The sequence below is a fragment of the Dichotomopilus funicola genome (genome assembly GCF_033296635.1).
Source record: "Dichotomopilus funicola strain CBS 141.50 unplaced genomic scaffold C8A04scaffold_91, whole genome shotgun sequence".
In the NCBI taxonomy this organism is placed as follows: domain Eukaryota; kingdom Fungi; phylum Ascomycota; class Sordariomycetes; order Sordariales; family Chaetomiaceae; genus Dichotomopilus; species Dichotomopilus funicola.
Genome location: NW_026944112.1, coordinates 87,801 through 115,182, shown reverse-complemented (window position 1 = coordinate 115,182; position 27,382 = coordinate 87,801). Strand labels below are relative to the sequence as shown.

The 27,382-nt window shown below is 52.9% G+C and overlaps 12 protein-coding genes across 12 annotated transcripts; 6 read left to right on the top strand and 6 right to left on the bottom strand.

The window, feature by feature from the left end:
* Positions 1-56: 56 nt before the first annotated feature.
* Positions 57-2,034, bottom strand: C8A04DRAFT_32547 (uncharacterized protein; the record flags this gene model as incomplete). Its single annotated transcript, XM_062782134.1, has 4 exons — positions 57-72; positions 278-893; positions 962-1,350; positions 1,501-2,034. Coding segments are annotated over 4 exons (1,555 nt in total), but the record flags the coding sequence as incomplete, so codon positions are not given.
* Positions 2,035-2,385: 351 nt separating this feature from the next.
* Positions 2,386-2,893, top strand: C8A04DRAFT_32546 (uncharacterized protein; the record flags this gene model as incomplete). Its single annotated transcript, XM_062782133.1, has 2 exons — positions 2,386-2,757; positions 2,816-2,893. The coding sequence occupies 2 exons, from the start codon at positions 2,386-2,388 to the stop codon at positions 2,891-2,893; spliced, it is 450 nt and encodes a 149-aa protein (XP_062633346.1).
* A 1,935-nt stretch (positions 2,894-4,828) lies between these two features.
* Positions 4,829-6,445, top strand: C8A04DRAFT_32545 (T5orf172 domain-containing protein; the record flags this gene model as incomplete). The annotated part of the gene is made up of 2 exons (XM_062782132.1): positions 4,829-4,967; positions 5,055-6,445. 2 exons carry the CDS (start codon positions 4,829-4,831, stop codon positions 6,443-6,445), a joined length of 1,530 nt encoding a protein of 509 aa, XP_062633345.1.
* Positions 6,446-6,580: 135 nt separating this feature from the next.
* Positions 6,581-7,463, top strand: C8A04DRAFT_40310 (uncharacterized protein; the record flags this gene model as incomplete). The annotated part of the gene is made up of 2 exons (XM_062784895.1): positions 6,581-6,602; positions 6,793-7,463. The coding sequence occupies 2 exons, from the start codon at positions 6,581-6,583 to the stop codon at positions 7,461-7,463; spliced, it is 693 nt and encodes a 230-aa protein (XP_062633344.1).
* A 372-nt stretch (positions 7,464-7,835) lies between these two features.
* On the bottom strand, positions 7,836-8,864 carry C8A04DRAFT_32543 (uncharacterized protein; the record flags this gene model as incomplete). Its single annotated transcript, XM_062782131.1, has 3 exons — positions 7,836-8,114; positions 8,236-8,640; positions 8,733-8,864. The coding sequence occupies 3 exons, from the start codon at positions 8,862-8,864 to the stop codon at positions 7,836-7,838; spliced, it is 816 nt and encodes a 271-aa protein (XP_062633343.1).
* A 298-nt stretch (positions 8,865-9,162) lies between these two features.
* C8A04DRAFT_40309 (putative glucan endo-alpha-glucosidase agn1 protein) lies at positions 9,163-11,666 on the bottom strand (the record flags this gene model as incomplete). The annotated part of the gene is made up of 5 exons (XM_062784894.1): positions 9,163-9,239; positions 10,034-10,263; positions 10,506-10,659; positions 10,689-10,932; positions 10,992-11,666. The coding sequence occupies 5 exons, from the start codon at positions 11,664-11,666 to the stop codon at positions 9,163-9,165; spliced, it is 1,380 nt and encodes a 459-aa protein (XP_062633342.1).
* Positions 11,667-12,460: 794 nt separating this feature from the next.
* C8A04DRAFT_32541 (uncharacterized protein) lies at positions 12,461-13,731 on the top strand (the record flags this gene model as incomplete). Its single annotated transcript, XM_062782130.1, has 4 exons — positions 12,461-12,645; positions 12,704-12,907; positions 12,966-13,378; positions 13,541-13,731. 4 exons carry the CDS (start codon positions 12,461-12,463, stop codon positions 13,729-13,731), a joined length of 993 nt encoding a protein of 330 aa, XP_062633341.1.
* Positions 13,732-15,243: 1,512 nt separating this feature from the next.
* C8A04DRAFT_32540 (uncharacterized protein) lies at positions 15,244-17,038 on the top strand (the record flags this gene model as incomplete). The annotated part of the gene is made up of 4 exons (XM_062782129.1): positions 15,244-15,651; positions 15,708-16,650; positions 16,713-16,844; positions 16,902-17,038. The coding sequence occupies 4 exons, from the start codon at positions 15,244-15,246 to the stop codon at positions 17,036-17,038; spliced, it is 1,620 nt and encodes a 539-aa protein (XP_062633340.1).
* Positions 17,039-17,148: 110 nt separating this feature from the next.
* C8A04DRAFT_40308 (Alpha/Beta hydrolase protein) lies at positions 17,149-18,363 on the bottom strand (the record flags this gene model as incomplete). Its single annotated transcript, XM_062784893.1, has 2 exons — positions 17,149-18,123; positions 18,208-18,363. The coding sequence occupies 2 exons, from the start codon at positions 18,361-18,363 to the stop codon at positions 17,149-17,151; spliced, it is 1,131 nt and encodes a 376-aa protein (XP_062633339.1).
* Positions 18,364-19,173: 810 nt separating this feature from the next.
* Positions 19,174-19,894, bottom strand: C8A04DRAFT_15384 (uncharacterized protein; the record flags this gene model as incomplete). Its single annotated transcript, XM_062778466.1, has 2 exons — positions 19,174-19,452; positions 19,538-19,894. Coding segments are annotated over 2 exons (636 nt in total), but the record flags the coding sequence as incomplete, so codon positions are not given.
* Positions 19,895-23,855: 3,961 nt separating this feature from the next.
* C8A04DRAFT_40307 (secretory phospholipase) lies at positions 23,856-24,463 on the bottom strand (the record flags this gene model as incomplete). Its single annotated transcript, XM_062784892.1, has 2 exons — positions 23,856-24,036; positions 24,120-24,463. The coding sequence occupies 2 exons, from the start codon at positions 24,461-24,463 to the stop codon at positions 23,856-23,858; spliced, it is 525 nt and encodes a 174-aa protein (XP_062633337.1).
* Positions 24,464-25,418: 955 nt separating this feature from the next.
* On the top strand, positions 25,419-27,080 carry C8A04DRAFT_15372 (uncharacterized protein; the record flags this gene model as incomplete). Its single annotated transcript, XM_062778461.1, has 1 exon — positions 25,419-27,080. The coding sequence occupies one exon, from the start codon at positions 25,419-25,421 to the stop codon at positions 27,078-27,080; it is 1,662 nt and encodes a 553-aa protein (XP_062633336.1).
* Between the last annotated feature and the right edge of the window lie 302 nt (positions 27,081-27,382).

Sequence of the window (27,382 nt, the reverse complement as noted above, 5' to 3'; positions counted from 1 at the left end):
TGGTTTGCCAAGTGGCCGAAAAGTGGGGTGGCCGAAATCCAGGGGGGCCGACTTACTCTCAAATTCCCAAAACTACGATCTAGCGTATCAGCTGCCGGTAACAGCAAGCCAGGCCAAGGACATGGTGGCAGTTGATACATTGGATATGGTTAGATCCTGTGTGGTCCATCAAGCAGTGGCAGCAGGTCCAGATGAACACTTTCTCGGAAGGCTCCTTCTTACAGAACCTTTTTGCATCCTTTAGTGTAATTACACTCGCAGCGACCGGCCTGGCTACCTCGGGTGGCGAGGTCGCAACCGGACCGAGATGGTCATCATCTTGATCGAGGGAGAAGTTAAGATCATACACCATCAATTGACGGATATTTGTGCCCTTCTCAGTATCCCCCGTCTGTTCCAACGCTGGTAGTGAGATCAGGGCTATAGCTTCGAGGTGGCCTAGAATATGATCTTGGATGCCATCTTCGACAGTCTTGCCGTCCGTGTCGGCGTGAAAGGGGGGCAATTGAAGACAGAGTGGGCATTGGTGCTCGTGATCGCTTGCAGGATTAGCCAGGCCGCGGGAAGGGCTGTCGGTGACAGGCAGAGACGCGTTGATACTAGCTGTTAGGATCGCAAAGGTGTCTGGCGACAGTATCGCGCTCTTCTGGAGAATTTCACGGCGCTGAATCTGTGTAAAGGCCTTGGCGTGATCGGTGCAGAGGTGCGCTTCCAAGTCCGACTCATAATTGTACCTGTGATTTTCGTGCCCAGGCGCCTGACATGCCCTGACAAGCGTATGTCGCCACTGCATATGACCAAGCCATTCCTCAGGTGAACTGAAAAGGACATCTCCCTCCTTACAGGTGTCGAACAGACATACATATGGGTCTATGTCGTTGAGAATGTGACGGCTATTCAACGAACACACGACGAGTTAGTTCGAAAATACCCAAAGGCGTAGTGAGTCAGAACGACTTACGTCCATCGGGGTTCTTGTGTTTCCTCCACCTTAATCCACCGAAAGCAGTACGGGCACTCAACCAACCCCGCTACTTCGTCTACGTGACCTGCCGGCCGCAGAACGTCAAGCTGTTTTTTCCTTGCAAAGGCAGGCTGTGCGACTTTGGATGACGGTGAGGTTCTTGCATGATTTCGCAGTTGTTGGGGATCGACCGAAGAAGGGATGATTCCCGAAAGTCCCTCGATTTGAGGGCCTAGGTGGACGGACGGCATCCGAGTGTCGTTATTCTGTGGCCCCTGAGAAGGAGACCCGCCGGTCTGGGCAAGGGCGGAAGTGCTGGCAGATTGAACTTGGAGATTGCTGCCTTCTCTCGCTGTGGAAGCCTCGTACCCTTGCGCAAGTTCACCCTGATGGCGCCTCCTATAGCAAACTTCAATCGTCGGAATTCCGCAGCAGAGACAAGGCGTTCGATCAGGACGTTGGAAGCATGCTCAAACCGGGCGTCCATGTAGCATTGGGCGCGATCTCTAACACCATCCAGATCGTCACAAACCCACACTGGCCGCTCGATGAGAAGTCTCCTTATCATTTTCGCTCGACGACGCCGGCTTTTTTAGGGAGGCCGAGAGACGATAGAGTCTATCGGTGATGTTGGCAGCTCGCTGGACGTAGTATCCGTGACTCGCGCGGTTAGATACCTGGGTGGCTTCCTCGGCGTCCGAATCCAGCTCTAGAGAAGAAGTTGTGCTCGAATAACTGGACGAATCGAAACTTGCTCGCTCCTCAGCCCCTGATCCAATGTCCTCCTCTTCGCAGAGGGGAGGATTGATCGTAGACTCTATGTCGCGCTTGAGGGCGAGAAACAGGGACGTAAGTAATTCGGTAAGGTCGGCATCGTCACAGAGACGATGGTCGATAGAAGCCTGTCCCGGTGCAGATGCGCCGACATAGCCGGCCCAGATGCGGAGACGAGTCAGGAGGTTACTTAGCTCGACGAGAAGATCGGGATCCAGCTTTCGCTGCGGCCTGGATTGGACGGCGGCGTCCAGTAGCTGGCTGCACTGCAGAACGAGGTCCGAGAGGTGAGACATGACGGTAGTCCGTGTAGAGGAAGGGATATTTATTACAGTAGAACTCCAGGAGTTTGCCGAAGATCAAAAACATGGGACTCGTATAGTAGGATGCCGGCCTTTGACGAAGAGAGAGGGGTGAATTCCGGTATACACACATATTGTGGATCAAGTCATCAGCTACAAGCTTGTATGATTGGGGGAGAGGGGCGGTTGGCGGGCCCCAATCATGTGTTACCTGCTCCTTGTGAACTTGTTATCGAGAGCAAGGTCGGGAATTTGCGCTCCGACGGCTTTGGCAGTTGCTTTTCCCTCAACCATCGTCCCCCAGGGCCTATACTATTGCTTCCGACCCTCTTTGGGTTGATTGAAATGTCGGGGTTCGAAGTACCAGGTGTCATATTCGGTGTTTTGCCGTTCCGGAAAGCCATCCCGCACGCGCCCTACGATGAGAAGCTATGTGACTTCTACACCTCCTTCTACTGGGAGGCGTCGGAGCTCAAAAGTCACATCACAACCCTTTTTCAGCATCTTCCAAATCTTTCTGAGGAGAAAAGGGCAGAGATACTGCGACAAGAAGGATCGAGTGACTGGAACAAGGATCCAGAGGTAGCAAGGTCCTTTTCTGAGCTACTGGTATCCATCGACGACCAGCACGACTTCGACGTCATCATGAAGAAAGTTCTAAATTTGCTGGATAAATTGATCGACGACAACTCCTTGAAAATGACAAAAGCCGACATGGTGAAAACTCCTGCTCTACACCGCGGGACGTCGTTGATGTTGCTGACGCTTTCTACAGGGCCAAACAGCCATGTTTCTCAAACTGCAGAAACTCCAGCACGATATTGATTCTGGGGAGACGAAGAGCCGCCTTTAGGGTAGGATTAGGTTTTAGAAAAAAACATCAGATCACGATACCTGCCTTCGAAACCTCAACACCTGGGATAAACGGCTGGGCAAGGTCGTCGAGAGAGCGTGCAACAATACCGCCCGCAATATTTCCGTCTCCACGGCCCAGAAAGACCTTCACACCCCTCTCAGGGTCATGTCGATGAGTCTCTTTACCGCGCTAGCTCACCGCTGGATTTGCAGTTGCGGGACTAGGCACGAGGCGTGTTTCTCCTTGAGAAGCCCTGAAGGTTTCGATTTCAACGCCAGTGAGGGTGTCGCTTTCAACCCCCTCGTGTTGCATTCGAGTCATCCAAGTGAGCGGTACTGTGAGGGAGTCATTGCCATCAAGCGAACAAGGTATCTAATTACCGGCTTGCTTTCTGAAGTGACCAAGACTAGTGACTGACCACCTCTGCGAGCACAGCGCGGGGCTGAAAAAGAGGCTCGAAGGCGTTGAGCTAAGTACAATCTGCGATGTCACCCAGCCTAAAGCTAGCACGAAATTCTGCCTCAATCTCCTCGTCGAATATGAAGACGCCCCCAATACGCTGACAACCTGGCGTCTTCGGTCAAACGAGCCGATACTCCGGTACAGAATCGCCGTGCCAAGTATATCGTTCGCTGGGATGTTGGAGCGCTACCCGAATCCACCACTGGCCAGTCGCCGTCGGCTTGCCCTAGTCTTTGCTCGGTCTCTCCTGCAGCTCCATGAAAGTCCTTGGCTCAGTGACCAATGGGATAAGGGCCGGATGAGGTTCTTCTACAAGGACGATAACGACATCGACCTTCTTAGACCATTCATCAGTACCCCATTTGAACGATTCCCCCCGGGTCCGAGCCAGTCGACTTGGGTCGCTTCCACCGCCATCCTGGTCTCTTGAAACTGGGCAACTTGTTGATTGAGCTCAACTGCTGGGCACCACTGGAGAAGTTTTATACAGCAAACGACCTTGACGGCGGCGAGCCGACTCCGAACGCCGAACTGCTGGTTGCCCGCCGTGTGTGGAGGGCAATGGATGGATGTATAGCCATGTACATGAGAGCTGTGAGCACGTGTCTAGATGTGCCGTGGGTACCGTCAGGTGAGAGGGTCAGCCTCGGGGACGCAGAAACACTTAGCGGCATGTACATACAGATCGTTAAGCCACTGGAAGACGAGGTTGCAGCCCTCCCCCGCGGCAGGTTCAGGCTCTGTATTGCTCAAGTCAACTGACGATGTAGGGTGGGAAGGGGGTGGGAGACCTGGTCTAGCTCCACAGTCGGCGCGCGGCTACCGCAGCCCCGCGACGCAGCTCAACCGGAGATATCTTCACCCTGGGTGCCAGTTTTGCCGCCGGCGAATGGATAACCCCTGATACAACATGCCTTAATCTATGCTTAACAGAAGCGGTTCGTTGACTTCAAGTGGCTAGGAAGAACAATGCTAGAAAGACGGCAGCTAAAGTCATTCCTATGCCGAGCCAACGAAAAGTTGGTCCAAAGTCCTGAGTTGTGCTGTAATAATTGAGCCGTGTGGGCACTAAAGGTGCACTGTTGACTCTGCAGGATATTGAAGGGCGCGGCTACACAGAAGCCATTGGGCAAGCCCAACCTCCAATTCTGCCTTGCCGCTTGTATAGCCTGAAGCATGTCGTGAGAGAGATCAGTTATGTGTGGCTGTGCGATACAAGGGTCGCATATTCACCTGCATGTAAAAATCTTGCGAGGTGGGAGGCCTCGTCTAATAGGCCGCAGGGCTGTAACAGTTTCACCTCAGTCCCTGGCACCTTAAGCGCCTGCCAAGGCCCTGTTGGTCGTCGTGTTGCCTCCAACCTCCGGATTTATAAATACCGAGGTACTAAATCCCGGCTGAAGGCCGAGTTTCTCGTTCTTATGTACTTCAACTTCCACTAGTAAGTTACCTACTCACAAACGTTCGATGATGTCGCCAGAACCGAAGCGAAAGCCCAAAACACAGCGGCTGGCCGGTGAAGACGAACCTGCGATCCTTTCATCTCCTTCGGAGAGAAGGACCGGTCAACAAGCCAACCCCCTCAAACCGCTCACGCCGAAGAGAATATGTAAACCTCAAGGTTCACGCGCTCAGTCTTCTTCTCCACAAACTCCGATACCGAAATATCGCCCAGTTCCAGTCTTACATCATTCAGCACCTACCGTAACAGTATTACAGGATGCAGCGATCGACATTGCTTCTCCGGAAGTCGAGTCACCATCTGTTTCTGTAGCCAAGCGACGGGCCTCAGCTCCGCCCAAGCCGTCCACTCCAAGCAGTCGGCCAAAACCTCGGTTACACTTTGCTCGTCCAGCGGCTGAGACCCGCTCGGCAAACAACCCCTTTCCTTTACGAATACCTCAACTCTTTCGCACGACCGACGTCGCCATCGAAAACTTGATCAGGCGGTCCGCTGTAGCCAGCAAACCGGGAAGCAGCGCCTTCGTCTACGTCCTGACTGCCGTTCATGAAGGGGAGCAGATCGTTAAGATCGGGCACACGACTAAGTTTGTCGAGAGGCGGGTGCGGCAGATTGAGCACCAATGCCGCTGCATCCGCTTTGACCGCGTCAGCATCGACATGCCCCATCCGCAGATTGAGCGGTATTACACGACTGTGGAGAAGCTCGCCCACGCCGAGTTGCAGCACCTGCAGTACACTTTTAACTGCTGCTGCGGGCAGCGGCACAAAGAGTATTTCAAGGTCGATCGCGATATTGCATGCCATGTTGTTAAGCGCTGGGTCCGGTTCTGTAAGGCGGGGCCGTGGCGGTCAACATTGGGCGAGAAGCTAGAGGTGAAACACCACTGGGACGACCGTCTGATGGGGTGGAGGAAGGGACTTGACGATCCGCCGAAGGATCTTGCTGCGCTCCTGGGACGGTGGGATCGCTTTGTGTACGTGCATTGGCTGGAATGGGTGTGGTACGACGTGCGTGTTGGGTCGGGATGGCTGGTGCGATTTTGGAGGGAAGCGCTGGCGATTCTGGCATGCATGTTGTTCAAGTTTCGTTTTGGAGATCGCGGTTGGCTGGCGGGATTGGCAGAGGTGATCATTCTGATGGTCCTAGCGAAGCTGTTAGGCTTTCGGAGCGTGGTAGCCAACGGTTTGCTGGAGTCGTTGTGGGAGATGGTGTGGTCTGTCACGCCGATGGTTCTACCAGCTCCGTCATCACACTACAGCTGGGAGGTTGTTGGCTCAGGTATTTCGGCCGAGTGTGCTGACAAAGACGAAGACGATGTCGACGAGGACGATATAGATGGCCGCGCTGATGCGACTGTCGAGGACGATACAGATGATAAAGGCATTGGGGGTGGTGGCAATGACAGGAACCAGGCTCAAGACAATGTTGAAGATGGGGCAAGGGACGCTGAGGAATGGTATCAGGATGTGGCCAGTGGGGTTCAACAGCTCAAGAACAAAGGGACCAAGGAAGGGAATGGCGACAATGTTCATGGTGACAAGAAGGACGAAGAAGTGAAAGGTGCTGGTAACGGCGAGGCGGTAGACGTGGAGTTGACTCAATTAAGCCTCGTCCCATCATGAGGGGCTGCAAAGATACTCACAATCCTGGTAAATACCAAATTATATTCGTTCCCCAATTTCCTATAGTGCGATGAAAGAGGATGGTGCTGGCCGCGTCGTACGAGGAATGCGCAAAGAGCCCTCACCAGAGTGACTATGTATCTACCTATGTACCTGAGTGTAAAAGGGCCTAAGCTCCTGAGAGAGGTCACGCCTCTATCATTTTTTTAATTGGTCCATTTTCGGACTGAGGGGTCCCCTAACATTTCCAGGTACCTCCGCCAGACCCTTCTATTTCTCCCCCCGCATTTTCTACCCCCCGTCTCCCTTGAAATCAACAACCCAAAGAACAACAAGTTACCAAGCAGGAAAAACGGGCCTTCTCGATGCCTTCTCAAACAAAGGGGTCTTACCAATACTTGATTTCCTCGTCCACTGGCGTCTGCAGCACTGGGGTTTTGTCATTATTCGCGGCACCTACTCCTCGCAAGCAAAATGGGACAAGTTTGTTCAATTTATCAAGGAAGATACCCACGATTACCTTGAGCAGCGTGCGATGCTACACCTCTATGACAAGGCTGCTTGGACAGTCGTTGAGGATGCAGCCACATTGAACAATGCAAGTCTTGAGGTAGCCCAGAAACGGTTTGAGGACTGGCTACACGGGGATGAGGGGGAGAAAGATAGAGCGGGGAGTCTTTTTGGTGATGGAGTTACGGGGTTTGGGGGGGCAAGGTATGATTTCTTCCTGTGTGTCGATGAAGAGAGTTTGGAGAGTGTGGTTGATGAGGGGAAAGCGAAGGAAGAAGGCGGTTATACCGTCAAGATTTTAATGAGGGGGGCTGATGAAGGGCGGGGGCAGAATGAAGAGGGTGCTGAAGAGGAAGAAGAGGGGTTAGATGAGGACGACAGGGAGCGGGAGTTGCAAGATGTCAGGAAAAGGGTGAGGGTGGATGCTCTGGTCAAGCTGTATGCACAGCTCCTACCGGCAAACTCATGGTACATCCTTCCTGTTGAAGACGGGATCATCGACATCTAAGTTTGGCAAAGGTCACTTGCAATTTCTCGGTAGTATCTTAATTTCACACTTTTTTACAATATACCTGCATTGGAGAGCATAAACAGAATCGATGTCATAATTAGCACCACTGATATTGATGGAAAGATGTATTTGTATGTACTAGCAATGTTCAATCGCAAACTTCGGGGCTCATTTGTTATCGAACCGTGTGCAAAATAATTGTGTCAATATTTCATGAACATGCTACTTATTCTTGAGCCTGTATCCAAGGAAAGGTGTGGTGGTATGACACCAAAGAGCAGAACTATGACGAGAGACGGATGTCTGTGTTATAACATGTGTGTCACTCTCGCCGCCTCACGGCCAGCTCATATCGCCCGTCTCTTCGTATCAGGTGTCCAACAACACTGTCCACACCATTGTATTGGCCGGCCTTGTCCGAGACACCAGATAGGACAAACGCATGATCTGGTCACGAACCTGCTGCTGGGCAAACTTGGACATCTCCTCCTTCTGAACGTACCAGAATTCGTCCCAGTGTGCAACAAGACCACCCCCGCCGGAAGTGTTTTGCTCAGTGAGAGCAAGTTGGGTTCGGACGTTGCTTACCACGGCGTCCAAGTGACTCTGAAACTCTGTGTGTTTAAGATACCCAAAAAGGGCGATAGACTAACTATGAGCCGTTGGAAGGTTAATTCGTTAGCACACATTCAGAGGACAGGAAACACCAAGCAGAGAAAGCTTAGGGTTAATGACAGTAGGAAGGCCAGAATGGATGATGATGACAAACCTTCTGGATATATGTCATCCATTTTTGCCGCGCATGTTCTCTGATCGCAGTGGTGTCACCGCCGATGCTGTCATAAAAGACCTCGTCCAGATTTTCCATCGCAATCGCGGGGCCGAAGCCGGCAAAAGCACCCTTAATTTGATTCATGGTCTTTTCCGCGAGCAGGAACGGGTCAACATTCGTATAGGAGCCGAAAGCCTCGAACATACGCTGCACTGGACTTGTAATTTCGGGGGACGATGAAGTGACCCTAGGAAGGGTTACCGAAAGTATGCCCTCTGCATTGAAAACGGTGCTGAACCATGTAGCTGGGATCTTGGCAATGGACGATTGTCTCCCACCAGGGAAAACTCCGGTGACACAGGTTTCAATGAAGGATATAATGAGTTGCAGCTTTTGAGAGGGCTGCGTTGATCATGGGTAATTAGTGTTTGGCCCGGGGTGTGCATCTCAGGAGCAATTAAGGGACAAGGAACAAAGGACCACAAAAAGCTCACGTCAATAGGGTGCTCGGCGTCGAGAGCCTTCGGTATAGTAGCCACGGCGGCCGATGCACGCCGAATAATCTTCACGCTGTCACACCATGTCGACACCGCAAACCAAACAACCTCCCCGTACTTGCCAATCATCTTGGGGATCAACCTGCCTCGTGCCGGATAACTTTGAGACTCAAGAATGAGGCTGGGCAGTGTGTCGCTCTTAAATTTCCTTGGGGAACGCTTCGTTAGAAGACCGTCATTCTCGTGGTCGCCATCGTCCCAAGTGTCCGGACACTCTCCCGGGTCCTCGCATCCGTACGGGTCTTCCACATGACAAACGGCCAAGGCAGGAGGGCTAGGCAAGTCCACCTTGCAACATACAGCTCTTTTCTTAAACCACCAACACCCGCTACTGTAGTCTCCATGGGTGTCGCGGTCAATGGTGATCTCACCCTCCTTGCAGTTTGTTCCGCAGTCCGACCAGCGGCATTCCTTGAGCGCGGCCGGCTTCGGGCAGCAATAGTTCTGGGACCTGTACCCGGGCCAGCACCACCCGTTCACGGTGCGGCTCAATAGGGTCACCTCAGTGTCCGGATCGCAAGCTGATCGAGCACCACACGGCGACCAACGACATCCCCGTTTCGCAGCGGCATACTCTATGGTGCCGCAACAAAACGCCTTGGTCCCTCAGCCGCAGGAGAGCCCTGCACCGTCAACAGGGCCAGAAGTGGTCCCGCCGTCACCCAATTTCGAGGCCCAGATTTGCGTCTCACCCGTCTGACATTGGCCATTGCAGTTGGATCCTCCGGGATCACGCCACGTGCATGTTGTGATGGACTCAGAGGCCGGGCAACAGATGGAGCGTCCGGACATGTACCTCAAGCATCCATCTTTATCCAAGCCCAGTTTGACCTCCCCGGCCTGGCACCCCGCGTGGAGAGGGTTGGCCTGGTCAAGACAATCCGTTACGCGGCAAGCGGGTCCTCCCAGCGCCCCTTGATACTCCTCGCCTGGCCCGACCTCTCCGATGTACCCTGTGCCGGGGTTCCCGAGCGGATATGTTTCCCCCACGGGTTCCATCCAGATGTGCGTCAGACCATTGGGAATGCCACCTCCCATCCCTCCCATCTGCACCAGCTGGGATATAGCGAACTGAGTGGGGTTGCTAAACGAAAAGGCGATGCTGCCCGGGAGACCGCCATCATCGGAACAGCCGCTGCCTGAACAAGTGCACAGGTCCGACGGGCAATTGCCGTGTGCACAGGTCCACTGACACAGTCCATAATCGGTCCCGCTGCCAATGGATCCCCCAACCATACTTGTTAGTGCCGGAGCCAGCGGGCCAAACAACCCGGCGCGTGTACAAGTACAGATCTCAGGTGGGCAGAAGCCGTGATGACAGGAAAAGCTACACAAGTCGCTGAAGGGGCCGTCGGTCATGCCAGAGACACACACTGGAACGGGAGGCGCCGTGGGATTTGGCGCTGTGCACGTGTGGTCCGCGGGATATATCTGGCAAAGGCTGGCCGGACAGTACCCATAGTTGCGGCTAAAGGGAACACAACCCGAGGTGAGTACTGTCGACGCCGGGCTTGGGGCACCCGTTGACGCCGAGTGCGGTTGGTTTGGCGATGGCCGCGCCCAATGATGTGCAGGTGCACACGGACGGGCAGTAACCGTACTTGCATGCGAACTTGCAGAGGTCGAGGTACTTGGGGGTCGCCGAAGCCCCCTGTGCAAACGGAGTCGGACAGGGAGAGTGGGGAAACCGATGCGATGGAGTGCGGAGACCCGATGATGACGTTGGCGTTCCAGTTAGTAATGCCGCCTGGGCAGGATGTCGTGATGGGGTTGCCCGCAACGACCTGGCCGCCGATGGAAACCGAGACGGTTGCCGGGGACCCCAAAAGCGCTGCATAGAAAAGGCGATCTTGGGCCAGTGCGCCTGGCGGGTATATACATTTTTCAGCTAACTGGCTGTGTTGCCTGTCGTCCCTCCGGTTCCACATGCCGAGGCTGGCTGCTCACGGTACCAGGCCACCACATTCTCTTGGTCGAAGGACGTGGTGTTGGTCTTAGCCATGTCAATGAGGAATGGTACGAAGGCTCGCCATCCGTCGTGGGGTTTGTTCAGCGCATAGTTCAGAGGAGTTCGACCATGGGCGGCATCAAAAGCGTTATAGGCGTTGCTTCGTAGCGGCCGTATGTGGTGTGGTGGCTCTCACCGTAGTCGTTCCACGAGATGATCTGGATGTAGTCTGGCTGCTACGTCATCACATGCACCCAACGGTCAAACCACAGCTCATCGCCACGCCAGAGCCAGTTCTTGCGAAACCCAGGCATATTGGTGTAGAACCAAGGCGACACGAGCATCATGTAGGGGGCGCTGCCGAGAACGTCCCGGTACGAGTTATCCGTAAAGGTGATCATGCTCTTGGCACCCTCTGGCCACGCGGCCCAACTCAACAACCCGTCAGCTGTGCCCTTTGCCCAGGTCGGCCCTGCGCCGAGGGACGACTTGATGTCTGGCCAGTCTGCCGATGCTGCCGGGCCCTCAAACGTGCTGACAAGGGGTTGAGATCCGCGCTTGTAGTAAGCCGCGTGGGGCGCGTAGGTGTTGACGAGGGCAATGACATCGGCTTTGTCCCAGAGCCCATTGCCGGCGTAGTCGAAGCTAAAGAATAGTTTGAAGTCATTCCCCAAATTGCTCACCGCCGTAAAGGCGTTAGCCAGGGAGGCCCCGTTGGTTGTCTCGCCACGTGCCATGTTCAGCACGAAGCCATCGATGTGCGAGGCAGATGCATCTGCCATGTCATCCTCCCAGTCGGCCACCGAGTACATGGCCGTGTTGCCCACCATAAAGTGGGCAAAGACGGCTTGCGCGTTGGCCAGGGCATGAAAAGCACTCAAGAGACAGGCCAAAAGCCAAATCAGAAGTACATCTGCGCCCATCGTGATCGACAAAAAGCAATAAAGGTCGTCTTAGATAAGGAAGAGGAGTTCAGGCTAGGTCTGCAAACGAGAAGATGCAGAGCCAGCGAGAGAGGGTGTCGGCGAACGGTGGCAACCCCCTCCATATTGCGTTCCTTTCAACAAGACATCCGATCTCTCGCTTGCATTTCAGCCCACTCTCATAAATGGCGCAAACAATATCGATGAATCGGTCACTGCATGCATAATTACAAGGCCCTCACATTATCGGCTCTGTTCGGACAGTAGTATCTCCGATCACCTGTTGGGCTGGGACGTGAAGGGTTTACCCTGTGTGGAGAACCCTACTTGGTGCCCTCGGGTAAATCTCTTCAGCGGCACGGGTGTCCCTGTCTCTTCATCAGTTCAGCTGAATACCGCGTGCGTGTCAAGGTTCAGCATTGGATGTTGGTCTCGCCCATTGACTATTTTCCCTTGCTGTGATACCAGACGCAGGACACATGGATCTTGCATGTGCGCCCCATCAGCGGTGTTTAGTGCCAACAGAAAAACCACAAAGATAACGTTGCTGCGAGTGCAACGCTGGATGCCCCTTCCGTCTCCTCGATGTCCAACCGTCTTGTATTGCCCCCCAATATTGAATCACCAGTCTCCTCGGATCCGCTCCGTCCTCGCTTCTTCATTTTCGAAGGCGTCTCCCCCCGACTCGTCCTGAATGTGACCGACCATCTCGCGTTCAGTTCTGCAGTATTGATTATTCTCTGCCCCTTTGTTGCTGGACACGCGCTCCGGGCACGCTTGCTTCCAATTCCAGCATGCCAGGCCAATTCCAAATTGTGATGCTCAATACATGGGTGTTCGTTACCCTTCTTGCTGCAGCATTTGCGCAGAGTTTCGCGGATTACCCTCGGGACAACTGGCCGAATCTCAGTACAGCATGCCTAACGGCAGTGAATACTACCGTGGCGTGCCCGAAAATCCTCGCTTTCTCGGCAGAGAAGTGAGTCCTTCAAAACCTGAATGTTGATCGTGTGTGAGCTAATCTACGGGGTAATTAGCAACACGCCACGCTTGCCTGTTGAACATCTCACAGACCTCTGCACGACGAATTGTCTCGACTCCCTCAACGATGCAAAGACGGCGATTCAGTCAGCATGCATACTTCCTACCGATGTGATGCCTGCGGAATACGGCAGCCTCCCGATGACGTTCATAGTAGACCTGCTTATCTACACGTATGGTCTAAATTGTCGTCGGGATGCGTGAGTGTTCCCACCGTAAATACCCCTCTGGGAGAAGATAAGCTGACATGAGATATAGGATTACACAGCAGTACTGCGATGTGTTGTTTCTTGAGTGGCTGAACCAGCCGTCAAGCAAGCTCACGGACGACCAGCAATGTTCCGACTGCATGCTGGGTATCATGCAGCAACAGCTCAACTCTCCCTTTGGGTACGACGAAGCGTTTGCCTCCGCGTTTGTTTCGGTTACGTCGTCTTGCTCCAAGTCGGGTTATGCCTTTACATCGCCAGCATCATACGTCGCCGCCAGAATAGGATCGCCCACAGCAGCATCCGCTTCGCCAACAGCAGCGCTTGATCCGGGATGTGTGACCATCTATACAATCCAAGCCGGCGACACCTGTGAGAGTGTCGCGGCGTCTCAAAACGTCAGCACGTTTGCCGTGTATGGGCCCAGCGGTCTGAAGCGCGCGTGCTCGTCGCTGCCAGCCGGTGCTAGGTTGTGCCTGGTGGGCCAATGCCGAATATACCTAGTACAAGAAGGGGACACGTGGGACGGAATCATTGCCTCAGCAGGTGTCTCGGTAAGCCCCAGCATGTTCGTGGCCTGGAACCCAAACATCAACAGCGTCTGATCCAACCTCCGCCATCTAGTGGGCCAGTACATCTGCCTGAGCCGCCCGGATGGCCTCCCAATTCCCGATGTCGCCGTTCCTAGCGCCGCGGTGCCCGCGACGGGTACCGTATGCACGAACTACACAAACTACGTTGACACGACCATCCGCGATAGCGTGTTTCAGCCCCAAATCCCGTTGAACCTTGAGATTTCCAATCGTTGTTTTTAGGTAGCTGCTACCAACAGGATTACGTTGTCCCAGCTGCTGGATTGGAATCCAAGCCTGGATGCAAATCAAGACCCCTGCACTCTCAACGCAGGTTACAGCTACTGCGTACGAAACGGCTCCGTCGACCCAGGCCATGAGTATCTTTCCATTTTTCAGTCGGCTCTCTCCCCTTATGGATAGACCTCCGCTGACAATAAGCCTGCGATCAGAAATAGCCCCCCCTCCCTTCGACTCTGCCCATTGCTTCACCCCCAACCCGTCCATCATCCCCGCAGGTACAGTTTCATCCTGCAGCTGCTACACACAAGTTAGCGGCTACGATAGCGAATACACAGACTGCACCACCGTTTCTAGCGACTTCGGGATTACCGTTTCCGAGCTACAACTCTTGAATTCCTGGCTCGATGGCTCCGTAACAACCTGCAACACAGCCCTCTTCGCCAGCCTCACCGGGGAAGTGCACCGCCAGGTCTGCGTGCAAAATCTAGCGACAGAGTCTGCCAGTACGACAACAACGATTTCCATCCCTTAACCTGGACACCATTACACGCCGCATTGCGCACCATCAACCTCCCGGGCTCATTTGTATCTCAGGCAGAGGGCAAGCCCCACCCAACACTGGCTTTCCTTGCTCGCCTATCGCCCCAACCTTTGCTTGACGAGTGTTTCTGTGCGTCCAGTCGTTGACACGCAGGTTTCAACGCTACCAAACATGGAGAACATGTCGGGCTTCATAGTTATCTATATGACGGAGAGTGTGAAAGATTTTTACCATGCTTCGGACAGTTAGCTGACCGGTCTTGCCATGTAATTAATTGATGGGTACACTGTGATGAAACCTCCTCGGCCCGTGAAACACTCGTTGTATTGACAAACCGCTGGTTTGGATTAATTACCTGTGAGTCCATCTGATAAAGAATCCCGCGTAGAAGATGAAAAACCACATTCAACAGGATTTACCAACGAGATAGAATCCGCAGAGGGTAATTACGGAAATGCACCTGGCAACAGCTCAATTCCGGCTCAACCGCCCCAAACGCAAACAATCTTTGACGAAGTATTGAGCTAGAGTCAGGGAGAGTCAGGAATGCCACAAAAAATATGTGCCAGTAAACGGGAACGTCAAGTCTATAATCACATGCATATTGTATTAGTTTCACGGTTTCGCCAGCCCATGTCGCCGTGAGAAATGCCCGAAGATCTCTATTAATTATTCGTACAGGTACATAATTGTCTCTGTAAACTCGTAAAACAGCTCACAGGTATATATTGTTGAGGGCCAAGTGCGGGCTCTCGTTCGTGATGTCTAATCAGCCCTGGACTGATCCGGGTGCCAGGAAGGTTACACCCCACGATCCCTCAGGAAGCTGGACGAATCCTGCAGCCCAGAAGGCCCCACCAATCGTCAGCACCGTTGCCAAGCCCCCTTCATGATTAATGATTTATCTTCGCCTCTCATTTACATACCATTGTACCGGGGCCGTACTCGCAACGCAATCGTCCTCGCTCGTCATGTCGGACGGAGTCAACTTCATGCAATTCCCGCCATGGGATCAAATGAACTTTTCTAGCGACTGTAAAGTCTGGGGCAGCTGGCTGGGCGTCGTCCTGACACCAAACCCCTCGAGCCCAGGCGACTCCATCGGTCCGGCCTTTACCACGAGTATTGAGCTCTTCACCGCAGCGCTTCCCCTCAATGCGACCATTCCAAACAACACGACGCTTCGGGAGTATCACAGTCAGATTCTAGACTGGTACATTTTTAACTCCTATGCTCAGCCAGCATCGGTCACTTATGGCCCATGGAACTTGACCTCGGAGTTCTTTACCAATGCATTGTTATACCCCGTGCTCAATTGCACTACCGAGTATTGCCAGGCTATGGCAATGCAAGGAAATCCGGATTTAATCGGGATCGGTGTAAGTTAAGCAACCGGTGGTTAACTGAAACGTAGCCACATCTGATTAACTTCCAGGTCTTTATCTCGTATATCATCGAAGCAGCGTTGTCAACCACCTTCTTGGCAGCATTCACTGCGTGGCATATTCGTCAGTCCTTACGGTCCAGGATGGGCGAGGGGCCTTCATCAACGCATCCCGGTGCGAAAAGTGACGCCCACGCGATACATGTCGGTTCAAAGAGGGTGTCTCTTGCCCAACGTACCATCGATTCTTTCCGGGGCTCCCTCAACTCTTTCCTATCTTCCACAATGCTTATTAGCACCGCCATGCTTTGCGCTTCACTGTACTTATGCGTCAGCGGCATGGGCAATCAAGCGGTTCTCCCTGATACTTCAGACCTTCCTTACCATACCAGCGCCATCTACGACATGCTTCTCTCATTCCGAGCCTCGTTCTTCTCCGTGCTCCCCGTGCTGTTACTATACTCATTGACGACTCCGGGTATGGGCAGCCAGGGCGGGCTGACGAAAGACGGGTTGCAAGTGTGGATGCGGCGAATAGTGCTGATCGTGATTTGGATCCTCAGCATCGTTCTAACATTTCTCTCGCCACGGGGAAACCCAGACTACAACGACCGTCAAAATGACACTGCCTACGATCCCTGCAACGTACGTGGCGGCCCGGTTTACTGGCAGAGTGCCGAAGAGTTCAAGGCCATTATTCTCGTTGCGCCCGCGGTTTGGATGTTTATCACGGCCTTTCTGGCGACGGGCTTTGGCATTCCCGTTGTGGCAAATAGTCGCTGGATCCGTGGCTCTCGACCCCTCTGGAGGTTCGGTGTTGCGTGGGCCATCTGTGGGACAATGTGGGCCATTCTTTTCTGCTTCTTTGCCCTAAGATCCAAGATCCTCCACAACGCCGGCAGTTCCGACTCAGAGAACGCTTGGAGTTTCGGCCAGGTCTTGGCACTAGTGACCTGGGTCCCGACTGTGACCGAGTTTTGCTATATTTTTATTTGTGAGTTTCCAGGTGTCGCGCCCCCGGTTGATGAATCAAGCCTCGCTAACGTCAATGGATAGGGGAGAGCCATGAAACACACCTCCCGCCCGGAGTCAATGGTCAGGGCCAGCATTTGGCCATACCAGCATCGCACTGGTACAGCGTTGTCGAATTGGACCCCTACTTGATTGCACATGAATCAGCCTCGGAAGGTAAGCATTGGGCTTTTTTGTTAGACGGCAGGTCAGAGTTGTTGACACAGACGACAGGGCTATACCAGGAAGCGGGGCATATGACAGCGACAACGTTGCGGCCGATCAATCCCGAGGAGCAGTCCACGCCGCATGTCTACCATGATAGTGGTGGGGGACTACCACGGACGCCGTGGCAGCAGTGGAGAGAGTAATTAATAGTTGTTGATTGGTGTAGTAAGACAAACATGAAACTGGCGTGTTTCCTCATTTACTTAATCCCGATTTTCTTACATCAATATCGTTTCTAGTCGTGTTTCCTTCATCATTCTCCATGTGGCTGTACAATCCCCATATTCCGAGCCGTAAAAGCTTGCAGGACAGCTAAGCTTACTGCGGGATACGACATGATCATATCATGCAACCCCCATTTTGTGATCTGTTCCTTCATAATCCCCTTTTCCGTCCGGTGCTCAGCGACCCACCCGGTTGGGCCGAGTGGCTTCTTAATTTGCTCCTTTTCCTCCTCCCAATCCTCAAACCCAATGCCCTGCGGCCGCGAAGCGTTCACAGCATGCCAGAATAGTCGGTCACTGTGGGACCAAGGGATGTCATAGTCGTCCTCAGCGTGGATAATGGCGACATGATATTTCCTGTCGTTGCCCGGTATGCGCTCACAGGCACGTACAAACGATGCCAACTTGTCCTTATTAGACCATTTGCTCTGGATGAATGTGTTGAAGAATGCTAGGAGCCTCGGGAAGGGTGAAAGTGGGCCAAGGAGTGGGATGGTGCCAGCAATGCGGTATGTTGCTGTCAGAAGCTCGACATCAGCGAATGGCGCAACCAGCACCATGCCGGAAAAGAGTATTGGATCTGGCAGAGCGGCATAGTAGTCGGCCAGGGCGATGGACACTGCGGTTCCCATGGACTGGCCGAAAATAACGACCCTCGAAGGCGATATCCCAGCCTCATGCATAGCCCACTCCACGACGGTAATGGCGTCAGTCAAAAGACCCTCCTCTGAAGGTGCCCCTGTGCTGGACCCAAACCCTCGATAGTCGATGGCCACAGTGTGGATTTTGTCTGGGGCACCGGCGTACATAGCGCGGTAGCTGGCCGGCCGCCAACCTGATCCCAGAGTCCCCGCGGCACCGTGGAAGTATAGTACGAGGAGGGCTGTTGGGTCATCTCGTAGGAGTTTGAATGCACTCCTCTGTTTGATGTCCGAAGTTATCCCATCGGGTTCCTGGATGAGAGTATCTTCGTGCTGATGGTACAACCCGAGCGGAAGTATGTGCTAGGCATGGAGGGTCTCGCCATCTGGCGTGTCGAGCGTGAACAGCGTGGCCTGATGTCGGAGAAAGCCCCAATGCTCCGGCACACTAAGATCTTGAAACCAGGTGAGCTTCACGCTATGAAGATAGATTGCTTGGTCTTGGAACCAGGGGACGGTGAGCAGCCCAAGGAACAGAAAATAGGCAATAACGCTAAATCCTAATCCCTTCAAAATTGCGCCCCACAGCGATATAACTGTCATTTTGTTCGTCTTTCAGCTGGTTGTTCGTCGAAGTTGGCAATATCGATACGAGAGATAAAAATGACAGTTAGGAACTCGGGAAACTGAGAAACTGTGAGGCATGCTTACGCCCAATCATGAACCAGCCAAAACCAACAATCCAGGCGCAGCCTTCTGCGGGGCAAGTGCTTGTTAACATCCCCATCATTGGACGGATTACGACAGCTTCACTTTATTCTTAGTCTTTTTTTGCTGACTGGAACTTGATAATTAACCTCTAATTATGTGCATCAATGACTCTGAACAGTGTTTCAGGACCAGTCTAGTCTTCTTGACTGCCCGAAACTTTCTAGAAGATCTCTAACCGCTAAGTTAATTAAACAATTCACTGTATTGCCCCCGAAGTGGTAGTCCCCCCATTCCATTACGAAACTAAATCGAATCCGGTGGTAAGTGGTTTGTACCTAGGCATGAGTTACAACTCATCTAGACCGGTTGACACTTTTTTGTTCGACCTACCTAGACCTAACCAGCCCACCATACATTGCCTCGCCCCAATGCAAAATCCACGGCTTCATGACCTCATTTCAATCGATTCTCCCAGGTGTTCGACGACGGCAAGATAGTGAGCCATGATGCTATATGTCAGATCTGAGATGACTAGGGCATGTAAAAGAGCTCGGTCGGGAGAGGGATGAAAGAACGAAGTACATCGAAGGGTTACTGGGTAAGGGGGTACTTGATAATGTACATTGAGAAATTACAGGAGGGGATAATTACTACCTCGAAATGGTCACGTCTATAAATAGTTATAGCTTTGGCTTAATAAGCCTACTGTACCTCTTCCCACTCCATGGGTGGGCGAAAGCCCTCCTTGGCCTCCTTTACTTGGCCGTTGATCCTCTGGCGGTCGGTGGTTCCCTTCCTTAGTTGGCAGCACCGCGGGACGAGGAGCACGATCGGCGCCGCCAAGCCGGTTGTATACGGAGCTAGGTCCAGCTCGAAGTAGGTAGCCGACTGCGGATCGGCAGGATCGCAAAGGTTTATCATGAGCGTTTCCGGGTCGTCGTCGGCCGGGTCCACAAGATGGTCGAACGTAACGCAATATCCCTCAACCCTGTTCAAAAGCCGATGGGAGCAAACAGCCCCCCAAAATTCGTTAGCTAATTTTCATTCTCGGTGCTGAAGACACAACGTACGGAGCATCCCCTGGCTTGAATTCGTCGACCTTTGGGAATGTGCTATGTTGGTGCTGCGGCACAAAATCGGCGGCTATATCTGGGTTTGGGTCGCGGCCGTAGAACAAGTTGAAAGCCATCTTAGCGAACCGCAAACCGGTTTCGTCAAATTCGGCTCCAGGCGAATCTACACCCGGCGTTTGCACGGCTTCCTGTGGTATCTTAGCGCCGTTGTCGAACAAGCTGTCGATATATTTGCTCATTCCCATGATCTGGATTCTCAGCGGCTTTTGTAGCTGAGGGGGGTGGTTGGGATGCGTAGGGTCCCGCTCGCAGGACGGGAGAACCAGCTTGGTAACCATGATTTGTACCGGTAATTAGTAATGAAGGCCACGAGGCTAAAGGTGGAAATGCATGTAGATGGAATTTGGAGCTTGCATTGTGATGAAGGAAGAAGCAGTGCTTGGTTAATCAATATCGGCTGGTGTTCCTACCCCCTGTTCCTACCCCTCATTGCTGGTGCCTGAGGCCTAGAACGCCGACAGCGAATTAATGCTCTAAATCTTAAACTGCACGCCTGCAAACCTCGAAACCGCCTCACCTATGTCCCGTGCGCATGCCCAGCTGGCTACATTGCTGTAGCTTTGTCAACTTCATCATTGCTATACGCTGGGAAGGGGGGCAAATGTAAGATGGGCTTATAAAGAGTGGGTTGGTGGGGGTGGAGTAGGATGAAGAAGGCAGTGCCACATAACTACTTTGTACTATTCGTACGTTGTGACTATACCTGAGCCAGGGTTGCACAGCAAATTGGCAGTGCGTACACAGTAACGCAAGGGGTGAGCAAGGGGTAACTGTGCGGCGGCGACTCTATTTTATTCAGTTATTTGACAGCCTCACAATTACTTGCACTGGTCCATCCATCCCTTTGCGGTCTAAGTCTAACTACCTGTACCTGCTAAGTATTTCATTGCTGTAATTACATAAATGCCGGGGCCCTAACCCTAACATTACCTCTCTACAGTAGAGGTGAAAGCTAATTTCGGCCCTGAGCTGCGCGGGTCTGGTTTGATCGTGTGAGACCAACTAATTAATTACCTACTTTGCTAGCTGGGTTCATCCTTAAATTGGCTCATCGTGCATGTATGGCTGGCAGCACCACATTTTGGGGCTGTGTCCGGCCAACCTATGATGCATGTAACTTCCCACACCGACTAGACTGGACAGATAATAACTATCTGTATCTCCATGAATACATTCGGTGGCAGTGGTCCGAGATACACGAGTTCGATTAGCGCGTGGTCAATACCCACTCTAACATCAAGTTCACCAGTCTGAAATTATGCATCAATGATGAACTTCAGCCTGAATTACACTGGAGAAATTTGAAGGTAAAAGAATGGGATTGAGGCGACAGAGAAAGAGAGACAAGGGCCAGCCCTAGCTGCTACAATTTATTTAAGAGATATATAGATAGTCTCGAAGGCAGCCCGCTGCCCAGGAAAACCCATCGCCGAGATATTCAGGATCTGCCCAAACTGTTGAGAAGCAGCCTACTGCTACTGCGAACCATCCAACTTCATTGCTTTGCCCAAAGTGATGGGGGACGTGCAGCCATCTTGATCGGGAGTCAGCGTTGTGATTAAAAAAAGGACAAAAAAAAAGAAAAAAAAAGAAAAAAAGAGAGAGAGAGAGAGAAGAAAGATGGCTCGCTTGGGATTGTGAGACTTAATTACCGTTGCGTATTATTGCAATGGAACAGACTGAGATGGAGCTGGAGCACGATTGAATAGATGAGAGAGGCCGATATTGGATATGACGGATGACGTTAGATGTGACTGATGATGTGTTGGGTATGGCTGATGATGCTGGATGTAACTAAGAGATGTGATAATGTAGAGATGCTGGTAGTTAAGGTCGGGAAATGTGAACGGAAGCGAGTCCGTTTATATAGATCTTTTCCACAGCAACGTTGCTGTGATGGTGAGTCTAAGGCTACCCATGAATGCTGGGTCTGGTCTATTGCAATAGCATCCCCTTACATGGCACTAGGAGGAGGTCATTCTAGTCAATTCGTGGTGGCCAGGGGTTGGGCCTGCGATGCAGCATTCTCATGAAGCAGACGCGCTTGTCGTGACCCAAACACCGACGCCGCCTGCGGCCGACGCCGCTGTGTGGCCACCTACGTTGGTAGGTGTTCCGGGACGTCTCCATTTCCCGACTATTGGATTAATGGGGCTGTTGCCCTTCCGCGTAGCCCCCAAACCAAGTCACAACTACCTCAGTTCTTTCAACTCTAGCCCCCAAGGTGGTTGGCCTCACCATGTTTCGTCTCGGGGTGATCGGTTAGAGACCCGGTCGGGATGGGTTGAACTCACTGAAACTTCCTGGGCGTGGCAAAGCTAGGGGTTTCTTTGGCTCAGGCGCTATCACCATTGGCCAACAGCCCAGACCAGAGCTTATAGCTAAATGTGAGTTGTATTGATAACTGATGGACTCCTAGAACCTATTAGAATGACTGAAGATATCCAACGCCCAGGTATCTTGTGCCTTGGTCATAGCTGCTGCAATGCGAGCCTTCCGATCATTATTTCGTCGTTGCAATCACCGCGATCACTTACAACCTTCCCTGTAACCCTTCTAGGTTGGTTTCTTAACCGATTGCCTATCGGATCGCTCTGCAATTTGACCTGCAGTCGCCCCTTAGCTACATGGCCGCTTTATCTGGCCAACTTGTAACAGTTGCTAGTATACTCTACGCCGCCCGGTGGACTCAACGCCCTAGACTTATCTCTCATGTTAAACCTGTTGGAGACTATGATCCCACAAGCCCACAGAAGTGCTTGGAACCCCCTAGGTCTGGAACCCCCCTCGGGGTCTAAGAGAAAAGCCAATGTGGCGCTGCAGAAAGCGGCGCAAGTGCCATAGTGTTGGTTCCAAAGGTACATTCAAGTAGCCTTTCTTGTGGGGAGTTGGGGGCCGAAACACACCGACCAACCCACCGTCCGGTTATTTAGGGTGATGGTTGTTGGCTGTTGTTGCTACTGCGAGCGCTTAATGTCTGGGGCTTCCGCTATGGTCATCTGATATTCTGGAATTGAGCTGTACCCAACCCGGTCCGACCGCCGATACGGCACAGGTGTTGACTTCAGACGAGACCAGCCGGGCTACTGAGCGGCCCAAAACAAAACGGCACAGGCACTAAATTTAGACGAGATGGAAGCCAGCTTCTGGTCGCCCTGTGCCTGTATTATTGGGCTCGTACAGTGTAATTGCACCACCTTCAGGGTCTGAAATGAACTAAGGGACCGGTTGATTCTTTTTCGTTCGACCTATGTCAATGTGCTCTTCCAACTTGAATTGGTCGGGTACGCACCTGGTTAATCACCGAGTAAAACGATCTCAGTATAGTGACCCGCTGGCCCATGTCTTCCTTCGCCTGGCGAGATAAGCCACCCGAAGTCGAGACTCCCATCTCAGTCAGAACTGTGGGTATTTCGCTGAAATGACGAGGTTCCATGGCCCAAAACGAGCCTGGTTGAGGGCTCAACGCCTCCCTATTCCGAGCAAATATTCACACATCCTTGCATTCGAACGTCCCATACAACCAATAGTTGCCACATGGTAGATTTTGCATGAATGGTTATAATTATTCAACAGTGCTTCTTGGGCTTTACTACCTGTCTGCTCAGCGCTCGCCACACGGCCTGGTAGAAGTCCCCTACCCAATTAATTAGAACGGAAGAACTTATGTGGTAAGTCTCAAGTGTGAACCTCTTCGGAGCTAAAGCTGTATTTCTGCACACTAGGGATGGCCACTTGGTGGATTCGGCTCAGTCAGTGCAAGTGAAGATATCGGTGGCTAACAGATCGATCCGCACTGCCTGCCTGCATTCCAAGAGGAAGTAAATGGGAGCCTTCAAAACAGGGTTGCCAATAACCAATCGAGACACTTTTTGAGGCGGTCGAAGAGTCGCCAACTTAGGCGGAGGTACATGTCTGAGTTCCAATTGATGGTAAGACTCAGATCTCAGCGGAACAGCCAAGACCATCCGGGAGGTTAAAGCTTCCTGCAGTAAGAAAATGAGGTGTGTTGCCTCTTCCGACTAGGCCGATCCTCGGAGGTCTACTCGGGCATCTCCCGATCACCTGAAAGGACTTAGAAGTCCCACTACACCTGTAGATCAGTAGAACTCCTGGCCGCTTGCCGGCCGCGTGCAGCGCATGTTGGCATATTCTCATCGGGCTGTGGCATAGAGCATGGAGGTAATTGAATATATTCTTGAAATACAATCACTTCGCCACGACACAACAGCCTAGGTCTCAGCGTAACACTTAATCAATACGCCACAGCTCGCCCTTGGCCTGAGCTTCCTCAACCGCCTTGTTGTAAATCGCAACCTTCTCCTCATACTCCTTGATCAGGTCTTCGCTACGTTTGCCTTGCGTGCTACCGCCGAACGCCCGGACAGCTGCGTAGTACACATCAGCGAGCGCTTCGCACACCCCCACAGCGCTGGTTGAGCTGCATTGGTAGTAGAGACTGTTCCGTGTGATTAGCCACCTCGTTTCTTCACCGTCAATAGACCAAGTACTCACTCGTCCTTGAAGTTGTTATCGATACTGAGCTTGCCAGCATCGGTGAAGCGATTTTGGGCCTTGTAGTTACGGTAGCCAAAGTCGTGGCGCTGGCAGGCGGGTACAAAGGGGAAGCCAAACGGGTTGTCAGGGGAATCGCTGCAGCCATCGGAGTCCCAGATCAGAGTCGGCGGGTCCCGGGCATTCCGGCGGGAGGTGAAAGCCGGAAGTGAGATATCAAAGAGATACTGGTCGGTGATCTGGTTGGCGGTCTGGCGCCCGACGAGAGACACCCCGGCCTGAGAAGCAGCCGGGAGCGCCGCAGCGCACGAAGCAAGAGAGAGGATGGTTGGGAGAAACTTCATTGTGTTGAAGGGGATGTCAGACAAGTGACTTGGGCTTCAAAGCTATGACCGTATACCATAGCAAGGGAAGAGCGGGCTAAATACAATTCAAGCAATACACTCAACGAACTTCGAAGCTCATCAAACACTCAAGCCACCCAAGCCCAATGTCTCTGAATCGGGTCACCGACTGTCAACAGTGTCAAGGTAGCGCTGCAACCACATCGCAGAGTGCCGTCATCGCAACCTGCCTCATTGAGACATGCTTACCGAGGTAAGTCAAGCTAGGAGAGGCCATAACGGGACCTCCGAGTCTCCGACCAAGACTGAAGTTGCGTTGGGTCTATCTCGTCGTCCACTTTCGGCCTGTCAGGCGACAGCCCATTCCCACGCGGGCGCAAAATGGCATGTCGATCACCAAGCGCAGCGCCCCAAGACGGCGCTTGAGGGCGGACATGGACGGAAGACGGATAGAGGTGCGACAGGATGCCATCGTGGTTGGCTGAGTTTAGCAGCCAAGTCGGCGAGTCTGTTCGGTGGCTTACCATTTCATTGGCTTGAAATAGCAACAACTGTGGTGGGGCCCTGCAGCCCCGCACAGGCAGCTGCGGAAAATGGGACACGGTCCGGCACGTGATGACGTGGTGACAGACCTAAGAATGTCTCAGACGCGGCTCAGCACGGGTCAATCCAGACTTCGCTGACCGCCACCTGAAGCTTTTCTTCCAACACCGGCCATGCACTTTCAGATTCTCGGCATTTTATACCAAAACAGATCTCGTCCGTCGTGAGGTAGCACCGGACCGCCGACGACTGGGCTGCAATAACAATTCCTTCCATTCTCTCCTCCCGCAACGGCCCTCCAATTGAAACCCGCCGAAGGCAAAGGAACCCCGCCACGGGACCACACACACCCACCCAACGACAGCGCGGAATGACACCATCCCCCACCGGGCAACCCGGCACCGGCGTCGAGATGCCTACGGCAGACGATGCGTACTACAACCTCGGGCAGTTTCATATGCCCGTCACAACCGCAAGCACCGAAGCGCAAAAATGGTTCGACCGCGGGCTCATCTGGTGTTTCGCTTTCAATCACGAAGAGGCCGTGAACTGCTTCGAACGCTCCGCGGCGGAAGATACAACCTGTGCGCTAGCATACTGGGGCCTCGCATTTGCGCTGGGGCCAAATTACAACAAACCTTGGGGCATCTTTGATAAGCTGGAGCTGGCACGCAACGTTCAAAAGGCAAGGCGCGCAATCGTGCATTCCCTCAACGTGTCAACGCACTCGACCCCAATCGAGCAGGCGCTAGTTGGCGCTCTCCAACACCGTTACCCGCAAGAACGGCTGACTCCATCTCAGGGGTATGCGCAGAACCACAAGTACGCCGAGGCGATGGAGCAGGTGTATCTTCGGTATCCAGATGACCCAAACGTCACGGCGATATTTGTCGATTCGCTGATGAATCTTACTCCGTGGCAGCTATGGGATGGACGGACGGGGAAACCTGCGAAGAGGGCGAGGACAATAGAGGCAAAGGCAGCGCTGGAAAGGGGGTTGGCCAAACACCCAGCCCATCCGGGCATGTTGCATTTGTATATCCATCTAATGGAGATGTCAAGCAACCCTGAACATGCTCTGAAAGCGGCTGATACCCTGCGCGGGCTGATTCCTGATGCTGGTCACCTCAATCATATGCCATCGCACATCGACATTCTCTGTGGAGATTACCGGAGCGCAGTGGTCTCCAACACGGCCGCCATCCGGGCGGATGCCAAGTTTGTCAACCGAGACGGGGCCATCAACTTTTACAGCCTCTACCGTTGCCACAACTTCCACTTTCGTATTTATGCCGCGATGTTTGCCGGCCAATCGAAGGTCGCTCTGGAGACGGCCGCTCTGCTCGAGGAGACATTGCCCGACTCGTTGCTGCGCATCAAATCACCACCAATGGCAGACTGGTTAGAAGGGTTCCTGTCCATGAAAGCTCACATCCTCATCCGGTTTGGTCGCTGGCAAGAAATCATTGACCTTGAGATTCCAGCGGATCCGGAATTTTACTGCACCACGACCGCCATGACACACTACGCCAAAACCATTGCTCTGGCAAACACAGGGAGGATAAACGCCGCCGACCGCCATCGGGAACTGTTTCGGGCCGCGGTGAAGACGGTCCCGTCGTCTCGCACTGTGTTCAACAACACATGCCAGAACATACTCAGAATCGCCGCAGCAATGCTCGATGGCGAACTCGAGTACCGCCGAGGAAGCACGGAACTTGGGCTTGAGCACCTTCGTAAAGCCATTCAGCTTGACGATTCTCTCCCATATGACGAGCCATGGGGGTGGATGCAGCCGACACGCCACGCATATGGGGCGCTTCTCCTCGAACAAGGGAGAACCGAGGAAGCATTGGCTGTTTACACGGCTGATCTGGGGTTTGACAACACCCTCTCTCGTGCCCAGCAAAATCGAAACAATGTGTGGGCGCTTCATGGGTTCCACGAGTGTCTGACGCGCCTCGGGCGAGATAGCGAGGCCCGCATAATTCGGCCGCAGCTGCAGCTCGCGCTCTCCGTCGCAGATGTGCCGATTCAATCCTCATGCTTCTGTCGCAACGTTTCCCGGCTTTGAGGGGCCGATCTAGAGATGAAACGGGCGTGATAATAGGCTTGGAGTTTCAAAAGAACAATATTAACATAATGGATAATAATAATAATTAACATTAACCTGGGATCCCGAGTCCTCTTCTTCTGCCTACTCGTGCCCTATGTGCGCAAAATGCCCTTGAAAGGTTAATAAACATCCAATCTCCTTGCATTACTTTAGATTGCTCGAAGAAGGGGCGACGGTGGCTACACACTGATCAGTATAAACCTCTCAGGATATAAAGTGAATTGTGCACAAACTCCTACTAGACCAAAGTATTTTCGTCC